The 18,747-nt window shown below is 42.9% G+C and overlaps 1 protein-coding gene across 9 annotated transcripts in view; it reads left to right on the forward strand.

The window, feature by feature from the left end:
• Positions 1 to 18,747, forward strand: part of LOC145340852 (protein unc-13 homolog B-like) — a 580,250-nt gene that overhangs the window by 430,452 nt on the left and 131,051 nt on the right. For all 9 annotated transcript variants that reach the window (XM_080185311.1, XM_080185327.1, XM_080185336.1 and 6 more), the window contains 5 exons: positions 1,288 to 1,340; positions 1,989 to 2,067; positions 9,902 to 9,976; positions 13,451 to 13,670; positions 15,596 to 15,823. In XM_080185311.1, the coding sequence (XP_080041437.1) occupies positions 1,288 to 1,340; positions 1,989 to 2,067; positions 9,902 to 9,976; positions 13,451 to 13,670; positions 15,596 to 15,823 (655 nt within the window). The remainder of the gene's footprint in view (positions 1 to 1,287; positions 1,341 to 1,988; positions 2,068 to 9,901; positions 9,977 to 13,450; positions 13,671 to 15,595; positions 15,824 to 18,747) is intronic.

An 18,747-nucleotide genomic window follows, 5' to 3' on the forward strand; every position in this document is an offset into this window, starting at 1 on the left:
TAGTGTTGGCATGTTGAATGGTTGTGAGGAACTTCAGTTATGTGGATAGATTGGAGAAGCTCAGGCTGTTCTTTTTTGAGAGGGAAAAGTGAAGACAAAACTTTATAGAGGGGCTCATAATCATTAGCATCTGGACAGACTAGATAGGGAGAAACTATTCCAATTAGCAGAAGTCGTCCAAAGATGTATGGGTTAGGTTGATTGGCACATGGTAAATTGTTGCCCCTTAGTGTCAAGAGGACTAGCAGAGTAAGTACTTGGGGCTACCAGGATAGGTACTGGGTGGGATTGTGGTCAGTGCAAACATGATGGACCCAATGGCCTCCTTCTGCACTGTAAGGATTCTATGAATTGTGACCCAGAGGACACTGTTTTAATTTGAATGGCAAAGTAACTAACGGCGACATAAAGAATAACTTTTTCACGCAGTGGGAGGTTGGGATTTGGATTTGTTACATTACATTGCGGCTTTCAGAAGGGTATTATATAATTATCTTAAGAGAAAAATTTGCACACAAAGGCAGAGGAGTGAGACTAGCTGAGAGGACTGGCACCATCACAACGGGCTTAATGGCAACTTTCTGTATTGTAATCATTCTATGATTCTATGAAAATAAGAGACAGTGAAGAAATTCCTAACCAATTGGTCATGTAATGGATTGAGCTCCAAATTTCAAAGAAGCAGCTTACAATTTCTAGGGAAGAATGGGATGTAGTCAAAAAAAACAGCGTTGTCTCTACCCAGCAACATATAAATGGAGACACCAGAGTGACTGCTTGCTGAGGGTGTATGCAAACTTAAATTTACATGTGCCCAGCTGCACTTTTTTGATCACAATGAAGCAATTAATAAAACAAACCTTTAATACTGCAGAGCAGCTGGGAACCACCATAACCTGTTAATGCAGTCAGGCTCAAAAATATTTATCTAAACTCATATTGAACATACAGTTTATTCTTTCAATTTACCATCGGTCATTACAATCATGTAGATTTGGAATATTATTTAAGTTTTGTGTTTGATTAAATTTTCAGCAAACAGATCATTTAATTTCCTGTGTAATAAAGAAAGTTTACAACGTTTTCTCCCATCATTCTCTTATCTTTTATGACTATTGTTATTGCTGTGTTTCAACACAGATATTTGTGTTTTTGTGCATTTGGAAACAGGATGATGCAATAGCAACGTGAGCTGATTGTTCGACTAAATACATTTGTCTTAATAACTTTGATAACAATTTAATATGTATTTCTTAAATGTTTATTCCTCTTTTAAAAAAAAAATAGGCTCAACTTGGAAATGATGGAGATCCATCAAAGCCACCTTGGTTTAAAACAGGGTAAGCTGTTGTTTCCAGTAAGTAACCATTAACCAGGTGTAATAATTAATATGTACATTTTGCTCGATATCACTAGGAGACAATTTAGCATGACCAATGAACCTAACCCCCATATCTTTGGAGTTTCTGAAGTTTTTATTGTCTTTCCTAAAGGACAATAATGAATATTTTGAGCTTTGAAGACAAACAGTAGTGTCATAGTCATGGTCTTACTGATACAAACTTCTAATTTCCAGGTTTATATAATTCCAATGAGTTCAGTATGGTGAGAATGTGAAACTTGCTACCACATAGAGCGGTTGAGGAGAATAGCATAGATGTATTTACAGGGATGCTGGGCTTGTACATGAGGGATAGGTAAATAGAAGGATGTGTCATTGAAGAAAATAAAGTAATGTAAGGAAGCTTGCGTATAGCATAAATACCTGCATACCTGTTGGGCTGAATGCCCTGTTTCTCTATTGTAAGTTACATGTAACTCATTCAATCTAATTCTCAAACTATATGATGCGATTTGAACTCATGTTCACTAGATTATTAGTTCATATTTCCTGAGTACTAGCCCAGTTACATAAACACCAAACTACATGATCGCATGTTTATAACTGACTTTCCAAGATCAAAGATCTGTGTTGGTGTCTTTTCTAGGACTGGAGGTGGGCTGTACGGTATTGACAGTATGCCAGACCTTCGGAAGAAAAAACCAATCCCTCTTGTTAGTGATCTGGTAAGTCACCTTTTTAACCCTTTCAGTTAATGGTTTGTATGTTGCAGGATGTTAGGTTTTTATTACTGCCACTGCTGATGCTATGTGCTTTGCTTTTCTTTGTTGGTTTACGCCCAAAAGTTGACCAAAAATTAGATCGGGGATTCTGAGATAACAGGAGTAATTTGCTTGACACCAGCTGGGATTTTGTCCATGCATTTGTGGGCAGGCAACTTCAGGGATGCCTTGTACATGATGGGAAATTGCAGAACAGGGAATAATCTCTAGTTGAATAGTTTGTTGGAGAATCTGACGTACCATACTGTTTTCTGTTCATGATTTCAGTTTAGTGGTAGTGACTTTATTCTCTTTTCTAAAACAGAATCATTTGCTATTCTTTCAGCTACTTGAGGCCATTCAGTTTCAAACCAACTCTGGTATAAGAATTTATAATTGGCAGCTGCTTCAGTATATGTGGGGTTACTTTGTTGTCTATTTAATAGATGTCCTTGTACTTATTTCAGTAATGCTACACTGAGCTGGATGTTGCTCAGCTGCATTTTTAAAGCAGGCTTAATAATAGTCTGAAGATGTTTAAAAGATTGTTTTGATTTAATAATTAATACTATGTTCTGTTGATTCTGCACTTGAAAAAAAATTCCTGCCAGTTAAGCGATTGAAATGTGGCTGGTCGCAAGAAGAAATAGTTTTTGTATCATGTGATTTCAGTGGAATATATGTCAATTATTGGCTTTTTCAGCTTCTTGTGAAGGTGATTTTCTTCTAAAAGCCAGGATTGACTTTTAAGTCATTTTTAAAACAAATCACCAAATTTAGGAACATTAGTCAATTGGTTGTAAAATTGGGTAGATTGTAACTCAGGCATCCAACCCAAACGAACCCTATTTTCTCAGAGTGGGTTAGGTTGAAACTGGGGCTGTAGTTTCTGAAATGGGTCCATTCTAGAAGTGAAGTGTTAATATGACATGATTGTTATTAGCATCAGAAGAGTTGAACTCTGCAATAACATATTGTAATTTTTTTGTATGCAAACATTCCTTTTGTGCAGGCCATGGTAAGTGGTACTATAATCTCCCCAGTGAACAAAACAGGAGCTTAATGCTTGTTAACCCTCAACCTTCCATTTCCTTTTTTCATCATACCTTACAGCATTTCCATGAAAGCTTCCACTCCTGCATACTGAATATTTAAAAATATGTAAGACACATGAACCTTATATATACAAAACTGATTTCTGTAAAGGATTCACAGGCTAGAATTTTATTATAAATCATTGTGTCAGTATGTGTCACATTTAGTTAGTTACGAGTATAGAAATATTCAATCCCTCATTAGCAGTTTTAGGTTTACCACAGCAATCCATGAATTATCTCCATATTGGCACCCAGAATCATGTAACATGGGCACAATCTAATTATGAAGTTTAAAAGATCACAAAGTTTTGAACATGAATAAGTTAATAACTGCAATGCATTGAAACCTTTTTGATGTTTTACAGCCACTCATCCTTCCATCCAAACGCATCTCTGTCCCTAAAGCTGGTCACATCCTTAAGTTTCAGAGCCTCAATTTTAACTTTCCTCCAATTGTGCAAGCTCAGATGTCCTCTTAGTGTTACAACCAGATTTGGGTGCAGAAGTTTGGCATTTTTTAATTGTATTGCTTTTTTAACATTTATTTTTTAAAATCGATAAGAGCTGCACTATACTTTCTATTTCTCTTGATCTATTTTTCTGGCAAAAGCATAAAGCACCTTGAAAATTGAAAAGCTTCCCTAATTGGAGATTCTGAAACATGGGTGTGAATGATTGAATTAAAGCTTTCATTTTTATGCTCAGGAAAAGAAAATATGGTGTGAGTTTGACCCTTTCCTTGCCCTCCACTAGTTTACCACAATATTTACATTCTGTATTTGAGCATATTCTAATTAGATTGGCAGAGAATTAACATGTATCTTGAGATTGGGAAAATGCCTATGGGAATTGGTGCATTTTCAAGAATAACTTCAAGGATGTACTTAAGCAGGCAATTCAAGACCTTGGAGGTTAATAATTTTTACAGATTATAGCCAAATAGTGCCAATAATACCTTGAAATGGAACACAGCCATGCTAATACAGACCTTATTCCTAATGAGGTTAAAGTTGCAGAACACCTTGGTACCAATTTCCTAATATTTTTGGTAATACTTTTTGCAAAACTCCTTTTTTCCTGACAATGTTCTCCTTAAATTATGGACATTTGTAGGGTAAAGTTTCAAGCTTATACTTCAAATCCAAGTAACTACACTTAATGTGCTAACCTGGACAGTAAGTTTGTCACTTCTGGTTCACAAGGTTGCATGTTCAAATCCCACTCCTGTTGTTAGTCTTGTCTTTCAGATGAGACATTGAACGAGGGTTCCTTTTGCTCTTTCAGGTAAAGTAAAACACCCTATCCCTGTATTTTGAAGAAGTGCAGGAGACGATTTTGATCCCACGCACTATCTGTGGGAATGGCAGGACGTGCTTAAAATCCAGGAGCTCAATTTGCGCTGGCGAGTTTCTGAGTTCTAATCTTACTGGCCCCTCACTGGTGGAGTGGAGGGAAAAATGCTGCGGGACCACAGAAAGTGCATTAGCATGTCATTAGTGAACATTCTCTCAGGGACCCCTCCCCCCACCTCACTGAATATTGAGCGGGTGCTGATGTGATATCACACTAGCGCCATTTACAACAGGTCCACGTAAGCATGAACCAGGCACCTTCACCTCCAAGGAGAAGGTGAGCGTTCAGGCAGCCAAATCCTCTGTGGTGTGCACTGCTCAAGGGGCACTGTAGAGAGGACTCAGGAGATACAGAAAAGAACAACTCAAGGCCAGAGTTGTGTCCCCAGCATTGCCATTCAGAGGAGAGGAATAAGGAGGGGTATTTTGCAAGCCTTACTTTACTTTCATGTCAGGGTGCCCCATGTTTTAAACAGGTTGTAAAGGCTGGTATGCAGGGAGTGCTTCCTGTTTCCTCCTTCCTGGGCCCCTGTCCATATTGCAGCTAAGGAAGTACCCTTCCTTAGTGGGGGCTGGTAAAAGGATGGGAGGGACATAGAACTGCCATTCTCAGCTCCACAGCGATGAGGTACTGGGTGAGCATGGTGGTTCTCCCAAGCTTGGTGACGTGAACAGGCAAGTGGAGGCTCTGTGGGTGAATGAAGTGAAATTTAAAATGGTGATGTAGCTACGCTAATGCCTGTATTTCCTCCATGCTCTCTAAGTGCCAGTGGTTTCTTAATGTTCCTGACTCTGCTGCTAAGTACATCCCCAGGATTTGAGGTTGAGACTTACACACTCTTTTGCCTGAGATGACCTTGGCACACATCCGGGGGGGGAGGGGGGTGGCGGGTAGGTAGGAGGAGGAGCTGGAGGATCCAGGCCTTCTTTCAGGCAGCATGCATGTTTGACTGCTTCCCTCCTCAGTATCAGGGGGCTGGAGGCGTGTCACTCACAGGGAGAAGGATGTCAGATGGACTGGAAACACCCAGTGTCCCCAGGCTGGAGGGCCCCAGGCTATACTCCTGCCAATTCTCTTCCATATGGTTCCCAGGGGCCCCTGTGCTTTTCCATGGGATGGAGGAGCCGCTGGAGTAAGGTGAAGAAGGCCCACCGTCTTCTGGCACCAGTACTTGCACCAAGCAGTCGAAGCCCTACATCATGGTGTGGACATCTCTTGCCATGGAGTGCACGTCTCCTCTGTGGGCACGAATCTCGCAGTGTTGACCTTGCTGCACTGCAGAGATGGCATCATATTCTTGAATAGAAGGCGATGGGACTCCTCCAATCAGCCTCACACTTCAAGGAGGGCTTCTGTCATTCCTTCCTGACACTTGCGACTCTGCCTTTGCATGCCCAGCAGCTGTGGGACAACCAGGTCCAGAGACACATCATTGGTAAGGGGCTCAGCAGAGTTCACGTGCCGGTTCTCTGGGACGTATCTGTCTCTGCCTGTTGTGGATCTTCAGCTATTTGTTGCTCACCAGTGAGTGACCCAGACCCTACTAACTTATTGAACCCACCAAGGTGTGAGTATCTGCACTGGTGCTAGGCGCAGGTAACAGCTGTGAAGCCACTTCAGCGTTGGGGTTGGTGAACTCCCCCTCTGAATTGTTGGAGTTTGATGGGTCCAGGGGGCATGAGGATGGTCTGGCCTGTTCCGCTGGTCAGCCTGCAAGAGAAGAGACATGGCATCAGTGCATTACAGGGGGAACATTAATGACTGACTTGAGGAATGACAGCATATGTGTTGAGAATTCTCATGTTTCTCTGCTGCCCACACTTCTCCAGCAGCGCAGGCATGGTCTTCCTCCTCCCACCAGGTTGAGGGCTTGCTGGTAGTTTAGGCATGACTCTAGGTGGCTATACCCACTGATGCCTGTTGAGGTTGTGGTAGAGTTTGTCCTGCAGTGACACAGAGAGGAAGAGTATAGGTGGGAATGTTGACATTTAAAGTGGTGATGAGGTGTGGCAGGAGTAGGGCTTGAGTGTGAAGAGCAGCGCAACTATTGGAGGATTATTGGAGCAAGTGGGGAGCCTGGTATTGGCAAAGCCAAGGTGGCTGAAAGGGGTGGGCAAGGGGGTTCAGTGGGAGACTGGGAATGGTTCACTTATCCTGGCTGAGCAAAGAAGATCATTCATCTGCTTCCCATATGACTGTCCAGTCCTCTTATGGAGTGCACTTGCACTGACCAGGGTGACCATTACATCCCAGGTGGAGATGATGACCCTGCTGGAAGGCTGTCTCCTAGAGCAGGGGTAGAGTGTCCTGCTTCTGCTCCGCTCCATCCAGCATCCTTGTGAGGGCCCCCCTGTGAAAAGGGCAGTGCTGCTGTCTTGCCTGACCTCCCCTGCATTGTGGAACAAGTGCTACCTAGCCATTTATGTAGAGTTCCCCAGTGCTTACAGCGGTTAAAATATTGCGGGTGCACCAGTCAGGGGGAACATGCCACTGGAGCAGCGTGGAACTCGTTGGCATAAAAATTATCACCATTGAGGCATAAGATTTGGCCCAAAACATGCCTACGCCATCAGCACTCTGTTTTTCGTGCCGGAACCAACCCTCTGCCATTTTATGGTAAGCTTTCAGGTCCTGAACACTGTAGCACACTTCAGTCACCAGCGGAATGCCTCAAGGATCTGTTCTGGGACCCTTGTTGTTTGTCATTTTCATAAATGACCTGGATGAGGAAGTGGAGGGATGGGTAAGTAAGTTCGCTGATGACACGAAGGTTGGTCGTGTTGTGGATGGTCTGGAAGGATGGCAAAAGTTGCAGCAGGACATAGATAGGATGCAGGACTGGGCGGAGAAGTGGCAGATGGACTTCAACGCAGATAAATGTGTAGTCGTCCATTTTGGCAGAACCAACGGGATGAACGAGTACACTATCAAGGGCAGAAGTCTGAGTAGTGTTGAAGAGCAGAAGGATCTTGGGGTCCGGGTCCACAGGACTCTTAAATCGGCCTCGCAGGTGGAGGAGGTGGTCAAGAAGGCGTATGGTGTACTGGCCTTCATTAATCGAGGGATTGAGTTTAGGAGTCGGGAGGTAATGCTGCAACTTTATAAGACCCTTGTCAGGCCTCATTTAGAGTATTGTGCGCAGTTCTGGTCGCCTCACTATAGGAAAGATGTAGAAGCTATTGAGAGGGTACAGAGGAGATTTACAAGGATGTTGCCTGGACTGGGAGGCATGCCTTATGAAGTTAGGTTGAGGGAGCTGGGACTCTTTTCCCTGGAGAGACGAAGGTTGAGAGGCGACCTGATAGAAGTTTACAAAATGTTGAGAGGAATAGATAGGGTGGACTCTCAGAGGCTATTTCCCCTGGTTGAAATGGTTGCTACGAGAGGACACAGATTTAAGGTGCGGGGAGGGAGGTTTCAGAAGTGATGTTAGGGGTAAGTTTTTCACTCAGAGGGTGGTGAGTGAATGGAATCGGCTGCCGTCAGTGGTGGTGGAGGCGAACTCGCTGGGGTCTTTTAAAAGACTTCTGGATGAGTATATGGGGTTTAATGAGATTGAGGGTTATAGATAGGTCTGTAGGTTGGTAGGTGTTGATGTGATCGGCACAACTCGTGGGCCAAAGGGCCTGTTTGTGCTGTAGTGTTCTATGTTCTATGTTCTATGTTCTGCATGCCAACTGGGATCAGCAGAATGTAGATTCTTTGGATTATACTTTCCCCTTTGCAGCAAGAATCAATAATTGAGAAATTTGCCAATGTTGTGATTCCACTCCTACCCAACAGTGCCAATGGGGCTATTTTCATGGCAGGATGGTGGAAATGAGCTAGAGTTAGGGCTGCCACCTTCTGAAGCAGACTCAAGATGGTAACAGAGGTAGTGTATGTCAAAGCTGGAAGACTCACCACCATTTTCTGGGACATTGGCCCAGTTCTGAAGTTGAGTGTTAGGCATCCTTGTCCTCACTGCCCTCCTCCATTTTCTTATTCCCTTCCATATCCTCCCATGCCCATTCATCTAGCATTCAATATGGATAGAATTCTCTGTGATATTGAGATGTCTTTGCGATGCTCATGAAACAGTCAAAGTAAATAAACAAACTTCATGAAAAATAACCTCATTTCTATTAAATGGTCAAAAGACTGCCAAAATAAACAGACAGCCATTCAAAAACACAGGGTCTTCTTAGGAGCTCATAAAACTGCCAATTTAAAACAAGTTCACAGTCACTTGGACAGCTATATCAATAACCCCTGCTGAGCAGATTCCATTAGTGGGGTTTGGACTCATCCAAGCATTCATAATATGATTCCTTAGCAGAACTGAGTCAACAAAGGTACCAGAGTTGAATTCATTAAAACCTTTGAAGTAGTGGAACGGATGGCCGTCTCATCCACTGCTTTAAAAGCTGAAAAGATGGCTAACCTGTCAATTAAAAATGTAACCGTTGATTGCACTGCTTCAAAAATTAAACCTGATATTTAATTAAAAGATCAAAATATTGTGTGCAATTGAAACCATGAAATCTAATGCCAAACAGCCATTTATCCAGAAGGTAATCCGTTGCATCTGAAGACTTTTCAACTTTCACTGCAGGTAAATTTAATAATCACTTATCTTTTATAAACAAAACCATATCAACAATCACTACATTACACGGCATTAATTTTGACATGTGAAGTTATCAACACCTGCCTGTTGAAAGATTCCTAACTCCAGAATAGGCTTCCCCTCTGGTTCATGACAGTTCTGAACTGGCATGAACATCATCTCCGTCAGGAGGCGGGCAGACTCCATGAAAATTCCAGGTGTCTGAAATCACCATGCCCACAATAGAGTAACAAGGCATTGGGATTGTTAAGTGGGCTCACGACCTGCATCCTTATCTCATGCCCCTTAAATATTTTACATGATGGGACTGTGGGCAGGAACCCTGAAATCAGGTCCTGCCTACTTTTATTTCCCCCAGCCTAATGTATATTTATCCTGCATTGAGACAGCAAATGCCTACTTAGAGCGAATGCCTAGAGGGAATTTACCACTGGAAGAGCTGTTGTTCTTCACTATACTAATAATGTAAACATTTTCTCAGTCACTTGGGTATTTAAGAGTATCCTTTACAATAATCATATATAAGGTTCATTCTTTTAATGGTAAAGATCAAACATGTGTGGATTCTTTTCCCTTAAATTCTCAATTTTCAGTTTACATGTATGTGGTTATTGATTTATATTATGCAACTCCCCAATTAATTTAGTGATCCTATTCTGCTTCATGTTTTTTTTAAACTATGTCAAAGAGCTGCATTGATCCTAAATGTATACTAATACTCCTGGTTTTCCTATTACAGTCACTTGTGCAATCAAGGAAAGCTGGCATTACCTCTGCAATGGCTACTCGCACCTCCTTAAAAGATGAAGAGCTGGTAAGAAGAATGCTTATGAAGAAGACTCCCCTGTGTTAGTTTTTTTTATTAATTAAAAACAGAAAATGCTGGAACTGCCCAACAGGCTTAGCAGCATCTGTGGAGAGAGACAGTTAATAGGCTGGATTTAATCTCAACGTGAGTAATTTGAATTGGAAAATTTCCTTGGTGCATCCGCCACAGAAGGAAGTGCCATGAATGACGTGATTTCAGGAGGCACAGGTGCAGGTTGCAGTCAGGCCTGTGACGATTCATGGTAGGCCAGAAGACTGAGAAAGTTTTAAACATCAGCAAAGGATGACTGGTAAAACAAATAGGGAGAAATTGGAATATGAGAGAAAACTAGAAAAATATAAAAATAGACAGTATATGTATAAAAAAAACATAAAAAGGGATAAGTAGCTAAGACTTACATGGCAAAAAACTGCAGCATGCGATGGTGCAGAGGGACCTCGGGGTCCTTGTGCATGAGTCGCAAAAACCCAGCCTGCAGGTGCAGCAGGTGGTCAGGAAGGCAAATGGGATGCTGGCCTTCATAGCGAGGGGGATTGAATATAAAAGTAGGGAGGTCTTGCTGCAGCTGTATAGGGCACTGGTGAGGCCGCAGCTGGAGTACTGTGTGCAGTTTTGGTCGCCGCACTTACGCAAGGATATTTTGGCCTTGGAGGGAACATAAGAACATAAGAAATAGGAGCAGGAGTAGGCCATCCAGCCCTTCGAGCCTGCCCCGCCATTCAATAAGATCATGGCTGATCTATCGCTGCTCAGTTCCACTTTCCCGCCCTCTCTCCATAACCCTTAATCCCCTCTCCTATCAAAAACCCATCAACCCGCGTCTTAAAAATATTTAGCGAGGCAGCCTCCACCACTTCAACGGGCAGAGAATTCCAGAGATTCACCACCCTTTGAGTGAAGAAGTTCCTCCTCAACTCCGTTCTAAATCGCCCCCCTTTTATCTTGAGGCTGTGCCCCCAGTCCTACTGTCTTTTTTGAGCGGGAAGAGTCTTTCCACCTCTATCCTATCCATCCTATTCATCATCTTATACGTCTCAATGAGATCTCCCCTCATTCTTCTAAACTCTAACGAGTACAAGCCCAGTTTATTCAGCCTCTCCTCATAGCTCAATCCCCTCAACTCCGGTATCAGCCTAGTAAACCTCCTCTGCACTCCCTCCAAGACCAAAATATCTTTGCGCAGGTGCGACGCCCAAAACTGCACACAGTACTCCAGCTGCGGCCTCACCAATGCCCTATACAACTGCAGCAAGACCTCCCTACTTTTATATTCAATCCCCTTCGCTATGAAGGCCAGCATCCCATTCGCCTTCCTGACCACCTGCTGCACCTGCAAGCTGGGTTTTTGCGACTCATGCACAAGGACCCCGAGGTCCCTCTGCACCGTCGCCTGCTGCAGTTTTTCGTCCCGTAAGTAATAGTCCTTCCTACCATTCTTCCTACCAAAGTGGACCACCTCACACTTGCCAACATTAAATTCCATTTGCCATTTCCTGGCCCATTCGCCCAGCCTATCTAGATCCGTCTGTAGACTCTCCACACCCTCCACACAATTTGCCGTTCCCCTAATCTTGGTGTCATCAGCAAATTTCGACACTCTACACTCGGTTCCCTCCTCCAGATCATCTATATAAATGGTAAAAAGCTGAGGCCCCAGCACTCCACTAGTCACCAGTGCAGAGGAGGTTTACTAGGCTGATACCGGAGTTGAGGGGGTTGAACTATGAGGAGAGGCTGAATAAACTAGGCTTGTACTCGTTAGAGTTTAGAAGAATGAGGGGAGATCTCATTGAGACATATAAGATGATGAATGGGATGGATAGAATAGAGGTGGAGAGGCTCTTCCCGCTCAGAAAGGACAGTAGGATTAGGGGGCATAGCCTCAAGATAAAGGGGGGGCGGTTTAGAATGGAGTTGAGGAGGAACTTCTTCACTCAAAGGGTGGTGAATCTCTGGAATTCTCTGCCCATTGAAGTGGTGGAGGCTGCCTCGCTAAATATATTTAAGACGCGGGTTGATAGGTTTTTGATAGGCAAGGGGATTAAGGGTTATGGGGAGAGGGCGGGAATGTGGAACTGAGCCACGACAGATCAGCCATGATGTTATTGAATGGCGGGGCAGGCTCGAGGGGCTAGATGGCCTACTCCTGCTCCTATTTCTTATGTTCTTATGAGTGTTGTTTCCTTGAAGGGTGAGACTGGGTAACTAATAATGAAAATGAGAACATTGCAGTGGCTTTGAACAAGCATTTTGTCTCCATCTTCACAAAAGAAGACAACAAAAATTTCCAAGAATGGTAGGAAATCAAGAGGCAAAAGAGAGGAAGGAACTTTAACAATTGCCACCATAAGAAAAAAAAAATGGGAAAATGAATAGGACTAAAAGGTGGACCTGCTGGCCTACATAATGGGGTCTTAAAAGAGGTGGCTGCAGACATACTGGTTGCATTGACTGTAACCTTTCAAAATTCCCCAGATTCTGAAAGGTCCCAGCAGATTGGAAAACCACAAACTTAACATTTCCATTCAAGAAAGGAGAGAGACAGACAGAAAGCTGTACATCAGTTAGCCTAATATCTCACTGGAAAAATGCTAGAATCCAATATTTAAGAGTTAGAAGCAGGAAATATAGAAAATCATCAACAAGTAGTCGAGGCTAGCTGATTGAATATATTCAAGATGGATTAAACAAATTTTGGTTGACAAGGGAGTTACGGATTATGCTGGGTTGCAGGCAGCAAAGTGGAGTTAAGGTCACATTCTGATCAACCTTGATCTTATTGAATGACGAGTAGGCTCGATGGGCTGAATGACCTACTCCTGCTTCTGTTTGTTTTTATGTTGAGAAACACATATTTCTGTGTTTCCCATGCATAACTGCGGTCTCCCCTTCTAAACCAAATGCGACATAAGGATAACGTTTCTACACTGTTGTGCACATTTGTGCTTTAACAATGTAAAATTCTTTAGTGGATCTTGGGTTCTTTTTTATATTATTTGCTATTTTGTCTGCTGTTAAAGTGCTGATGGAACAGGTCAGAAAGCCAATTGCCCTGTAGAATGACGAGAAGTGATCTTGGCCCTGACATGCACCAGATGACAAATTTCTGATTCAGACTGGTAACTGTGAATTGTAATGTCACGGGGTAAAATAGCTCAAATGGGGAAGGGAAAAGATGCAAAAATAATTTAAATATAAAAGTTTTTTTTGCAGATTTATACAACAGAAATGTATTTTTGTATTATTACTGGCATTCAGCCAGAGAGGGTTTTCCTCAGAGGATAAACACCCTCTCATCAGTGACACCTCTGCAGCGCTTTCTTTACAAGAGTGCAATTACAACATGACAAGTGTAGGTAGGCAGTTGGCATTGCTAATATGAGTATAGGAATTTAGAACAGGAAAAGTTGCCAGGAGAATCATGCAAATTTTTAATAATGTTTGCATTTGTCTTTTCAGAAAAACCATGTTTATAAGAAGACCCTCCAAGCCTTAATCTACCCTATCTCTTGTACCACACCGCACAATTTTGAGGTCTGGACTGCCACCACGCCTACATACTGCTATGAATGTGAGGGATTACTATGGGGCATTGCTCGTCAGGGAATGCGGTGCACTGAGTGTGGGGTAAAATGTCATGAAAAGTGCCAAGACCTACTAAATGCTGACTGTTTACAACGTAAGTCTGTTTCCCGAGTGTTTACTTGTTTTGTACTATGTTTCCATTCATCACTTTAATTTGCAGTCCAGCAATCTCCAGAATTGGAGCTCTGCTGAGTCAGTCCTTTGTGACTGTGACAATGTTGCAATATTCCCCTCATCCTCAACTCCCTACAGACCTGGACATGCACTCTGTTCCTCTTCCTTTGTCCAGCTTGGTGGGATTGCCCTTGCTCAGTGCTGCAACTTACCGATCTGATTGTAGCCAAACCGCCTGCTGCAATCAATGGTTTATCTTCTCACTGTCATACCGTTTCCTCCAGCTATTCCCCAGTTATCTATCCTAGGCCTTCTCCCCTTCTCATCTACCCAGCTGTCATTTGGTGACATCATCCAAAGATCTGAGGGCAGCATTTACAGGCATACAGATGTTGTCAGGTTCTCCTTTTCCACCACCCCTTTCGAGCCGTTTTGCTGCATTTATATTGTTAGATTTCGGGTCGGAATTGTCCCCAAAAAAATTCTAAGTGTCGAATTTGCTTGAAAACTGGAGTAATTCATGCTGGAATTTTCAGTGGGGGTTCAGAGAAAAATCTCCCACACTCTGCACTGCAGAGGCCACCAGCATGAATATCATTAAATTTCAGGAAGGAGGGGGGCCTATCCCCATTGGAAAGGCTGAGATCAGCGCTGCATGTGCCAGGATTGGCACATGTGCAGTGGCCCCTCACTGACGGCCTCTCAATTGCTGGCCAGTTCGATTGCCCGCAATCTGCACAACTCCGGCTGTTCACCCCGTTTCTCTCCCCCCCCCCGCCCACCCATGCCTGATCATTGACCCTCCCACCCCTGCAGGCCTGCCCCTGATCGTTGACACAGCCCCCATCAAACCCAGTCTCCCTTGGCCCTGCCCCATGCCTGATGGGCAGAGCCAAGGTGCCCCCTCGGCATTGGGACTTTGCCCCTTGGGGTGTTTGAAGCACAGGCTGGCACTGCCAGGGTGTCAATATCTGGGGCATCCTACTCTCCCTGCCCAACCCTCTGTGGGCCCAATTATCCTCCCCTTCACTCCAGCAGAGTTGGGCCACTGATCCCTTGCAAGTGGGGAGCTGCTGTAATCCCCGCTGGAGTGAACCACTCTGGCGAGGTGGGAGATTCTAGTGGGCTCAGAGACTTCAGCCCCGGGCCTGATAATCATATTTAAATTATATTAGAATGACCGTGTAAACGGTCTTGCACCTCCCAATCAATTTCCGGTGCGGAGCAGACGCTGCCAGAAATCCAGCGCTGGGAGACGCAAAAGGAACACATAGCATTGCGTGAACCCCACGAATTGGCCGATGCAAGAATCTCCTGGCCTGCATTGCAAAAACATTAGCAGCCCCAGTCTTGTGTATAAGCTGCAGCTTATTCCATTTGACCATTGGGAAGATAAAAACCACCATCACCAACCAAAATTTCATTGCCCTGGTACTGATATCATCCTCCTCCCTGTCCACTGCCACAGGCTGAATCAGACAGTTCATAACTTCTGAAAATTATTTTACACTGAACTGACCTTCCAAACCCAAGTCTTCTCCATTAAAGGTACTGCATAGATGCATGTTGCCATTCCTAGTCCATTCTTTCCTTGTATGTACCGGGTAACAAGCTGAAAGCATTTGTAGAAATGTTCCAAAAAACAAAAGCAACATGGAAAATTATGTCAGGAAGATAAATCTCTGCTACACCAGGAGAAAAGTTTAGAATAGAGTTACTTCCTGATTCTGTACTTTACACACTGTAAAAACAAAAGCCGAATGTAATTATCCCAGCTTGACTATACAAAATGACAAACTTTTCTAACTGTACAATCATCACAAGAAAGAAAATTTAATATTATTTTTTCACAACCACTTCTGCATATTAATTGTAACAGTTTGCAGCAATTTTTCCTGTAAATAGGCGCAGCTGAGAAAAGCTCCAAACATGGTGCTGAAGACAGAACACAAAATATTATCATGGCAATGAAAGATAGGATGAAGATCCGAGAACGAAACAAGCCAGAAATCTTTGAGCTGATCCGAGATGTCTTTGGAGTGATAAAAGTTACACATGCGCAGCAGATGAAGACCATCAAACAAAGTGTACTTGATGGCACATCTAAATGGTCTGCGAAGATTACTATAACTGGTACAGTATAAAAGTTATCAATGACTTATATTTGATGGACTAGGATGTGTAAACAACAAATATTTTGCCGGTGATGCATTTCTCCAGTGGTTTCAAATAAAAGCTAGAAATTCTGGAAGATTCTGAAGATTTTGTTTAAATCTTCAGTGCCTTGATGCCTGGCAATGATGTACTGCTTACTGGTTGGAAAGTTTCCCCATGACGTAACTGCTATAATCCTGTGATAATAATCAGCTTCGCACATCTTAGAATTGCACATAATAGAGCACAGGAGGCCATTTGGACCATCACTTCCATACTGGCTCACTGCATGAGCAACCCAGCGAGTCTTGTTCACCTGTAGTCTTGGAATTATTTTCTATTCAGATAATTATTTCATTCCTCACTGAAAGCCACTTTTGTATCAGCTTCCATCAGACTCTCAGGCAGTGCATTTCAGAATCTAACCACTCACTGCATAAAAAGTTTTGATTCTTGACTCTTCCACCAATGAGAACAATTTCTCCCTATATTCTCTACCCAGACCTCTCCTAATTTTGAATACCATTAGCAAATCTCTCTTAATCTTCTCTTTTCTAATGAGGATCATGGTAGGAAGGCAAATTTTCTGCATGTGAAAATTTTTAGAATTGACTTTCTGATTTAATAGTTTTCATTTGTAAAAGGAAATTAGCCTAATGTGTTTTTTTAGCCTCGCATATGCAAAATAACAAACTTTTCTTGCTGTACAATTATGACAGGAATGGAAATTTAGTAATTTTTCAGCTTCTGCAATCTGTGCATGGGTGCCGTAGTGGTAACGTCACTGCATTAGTAATCTGGAGGCCCAGGCTAATCTTCTGGCAGCACAGATTCAAATCCCATCATGGTAGCTGGTGGAATTTAAATAAATCAATAAAATGTGGAATTAAAAGCTAGTCTTATTGATGGTGACCATGAAGCCATCATCAGTTGTCATAAAAACACATCTGGTTCACAAGTATCTTTTAGGGAAGGGTATCTGTTATTCTGCTCAACTCAAGGACAATTAGGGAGACATCCCATGAAAGAATAAGGGAAAGAAATGTATCTGAAGTCTCTCATTTCTGAAATCATTCTCTTATACTTTTTCAGCAATTCCTGCAATGCCTTCACATCCTCTTGAAATCAGTCAACATCCTCTGGTAATCAGAATTGAACACAATACTCCAGTTGAGGCAGAACCACTGTTTTATAAAGATTCCTTACTTTTCGTGCCTTTATGTATAAAATCCAGGATCCTGTATTCTGGTTCACTTTTTCAACCTGTCCTGCCATCTTCAACAACTTCAACATCTTCAACAACAATTTAATGTTGGCAAGTGCGAGGTGGTCCACTTTGGTAGGAATAATGGTAGGAAGGATTATTACTTACGTGGAGAAAAACTGCAGCAGGTGACGGTGCAGGGGGACCTCGGGGTCCTTGTGCATGAGTCGCAAAAACCCAGCTTGCAGGTGCAGCAGGTGGTCAGGAAGGCGAATGGGATGCTGGCCTTCATCGCAAGGGGGATTGAATATAAAAGTAGGGAGGTCTTGCTGCGGCTGTATAGGGCATTGGTGAGGCTGCAGCTGGAGTACTGTGTGCAGTTTTGGGCGCCGCACTTACGCAAGGATATTTTGGCCTTGGAGGGAGTGCAGAGGAGGTTTACTAGGCTGATGCCGGAGTTGAGGGGATTGAGCTATGAGGAGAGGCTGAATAAACTGGGCTTGTACTCGTTAGAGTTTAGAAGAATGAGGGGAGATCTCATTGAGACGTATAAGATGATGAATAGGATAGAGGTGGAGAGACTCTTCCCGCTCAGAAAGGACAGTAGGACTAGGGGGCACAGCCTCAAGATAAAGGGGGGGCGGTTTAGAACGGAGTTGAGGAAGAACTTCTTCACTCAAAGGGTGGTAAAGCTCTGGAATTCTCTGCCTGTTGAAGTGGCGGAGGCTACCTCGCTAAATATTTTTAAGAAGCGGGTTGATGGGTTTTTGATAGGCAAGGGGATTAAGGGTTATGGGGAGAGGGTGGGAATGTGGAACTGAGCCACGACAGATCAGCCATGATCTTATTGAATGGCGGGGCAGGCTCGAGGGGCCAGATGGCCTACTCCTGCTCCTATTTCTTATGTTCTTATGCACACATATACCCCAGGTCACTTTGCTCCTGCATTGAAGCTAATCTACCAGTCTATTTATACAACATCATCACTGTCTTCTTCTTCTTCTTCACTATACTCCTTAGAGTTCATAATACTTCCAAGTTTGTGTCATGTTCAAATTTTGGATTTCTGCATTGCCCATGCAAGCCTCAGTCGTGAATATAAATCAGAAACAGCAGTGAGCCTCTGAGGAAGCCCACTGCATACCTTTCTCCAGTGTGAAAAATATCTGTTCGTAATTTCTCTCTGTTCATGTCATTCAACCAACTTTATATCTATTCTGCCACAGTTCCTTTTATTCCATGAACTTTATCTTCCTTGACAAGCCTGTTACATGGCACTTCATCAAATGCTTTGTAGAAGTCCATGTATCTTGCCATACCCAATTGATCCACTCTGTTACCTCATCAAAAGCTCAATTAAACTTACCTTTAACAAGTTAATGGTGGCTTTCCTTAATTAATTTGCTTTTGTCCAAGTGACATTGTCCATTCACTAACTAATGGACGAAAAAAATCAGATAATCTTCATTACTTCCCATCTTATTATCAGCTATGCGCTTCCTCAGTGCACAGAACAATTATTTAATGCACAAATGTTAATGAGGAAATATGCCACATCCTTTCAGAACTATTTCAAATGCTGAATGTAGTTTATTTGCACTCCTGTCATTCTGATTGGATTCTGGTTTTCATTGTTCAACCCCAGCTACAGAGCTGAGCATTAAATCAAGGCTGACAGTTCAGTACATTACTACAGTTT

Source organism: Carcharhinus amblyrhynchos, chromosome 1 (genome assembly GCF_965287045.1).
Source record: "Carcharhinus amblyrhynchos chromosome 1, sCarAmb.v2.hapA, whole genome shotgun sequence".
NCBI lineage: Eukaryota > Metazoa > Chordata > Chondrichthyes > Carcharhiniformes > Carcharhinidae > Carcharhinus > Carcharhinus amblyrhynchos.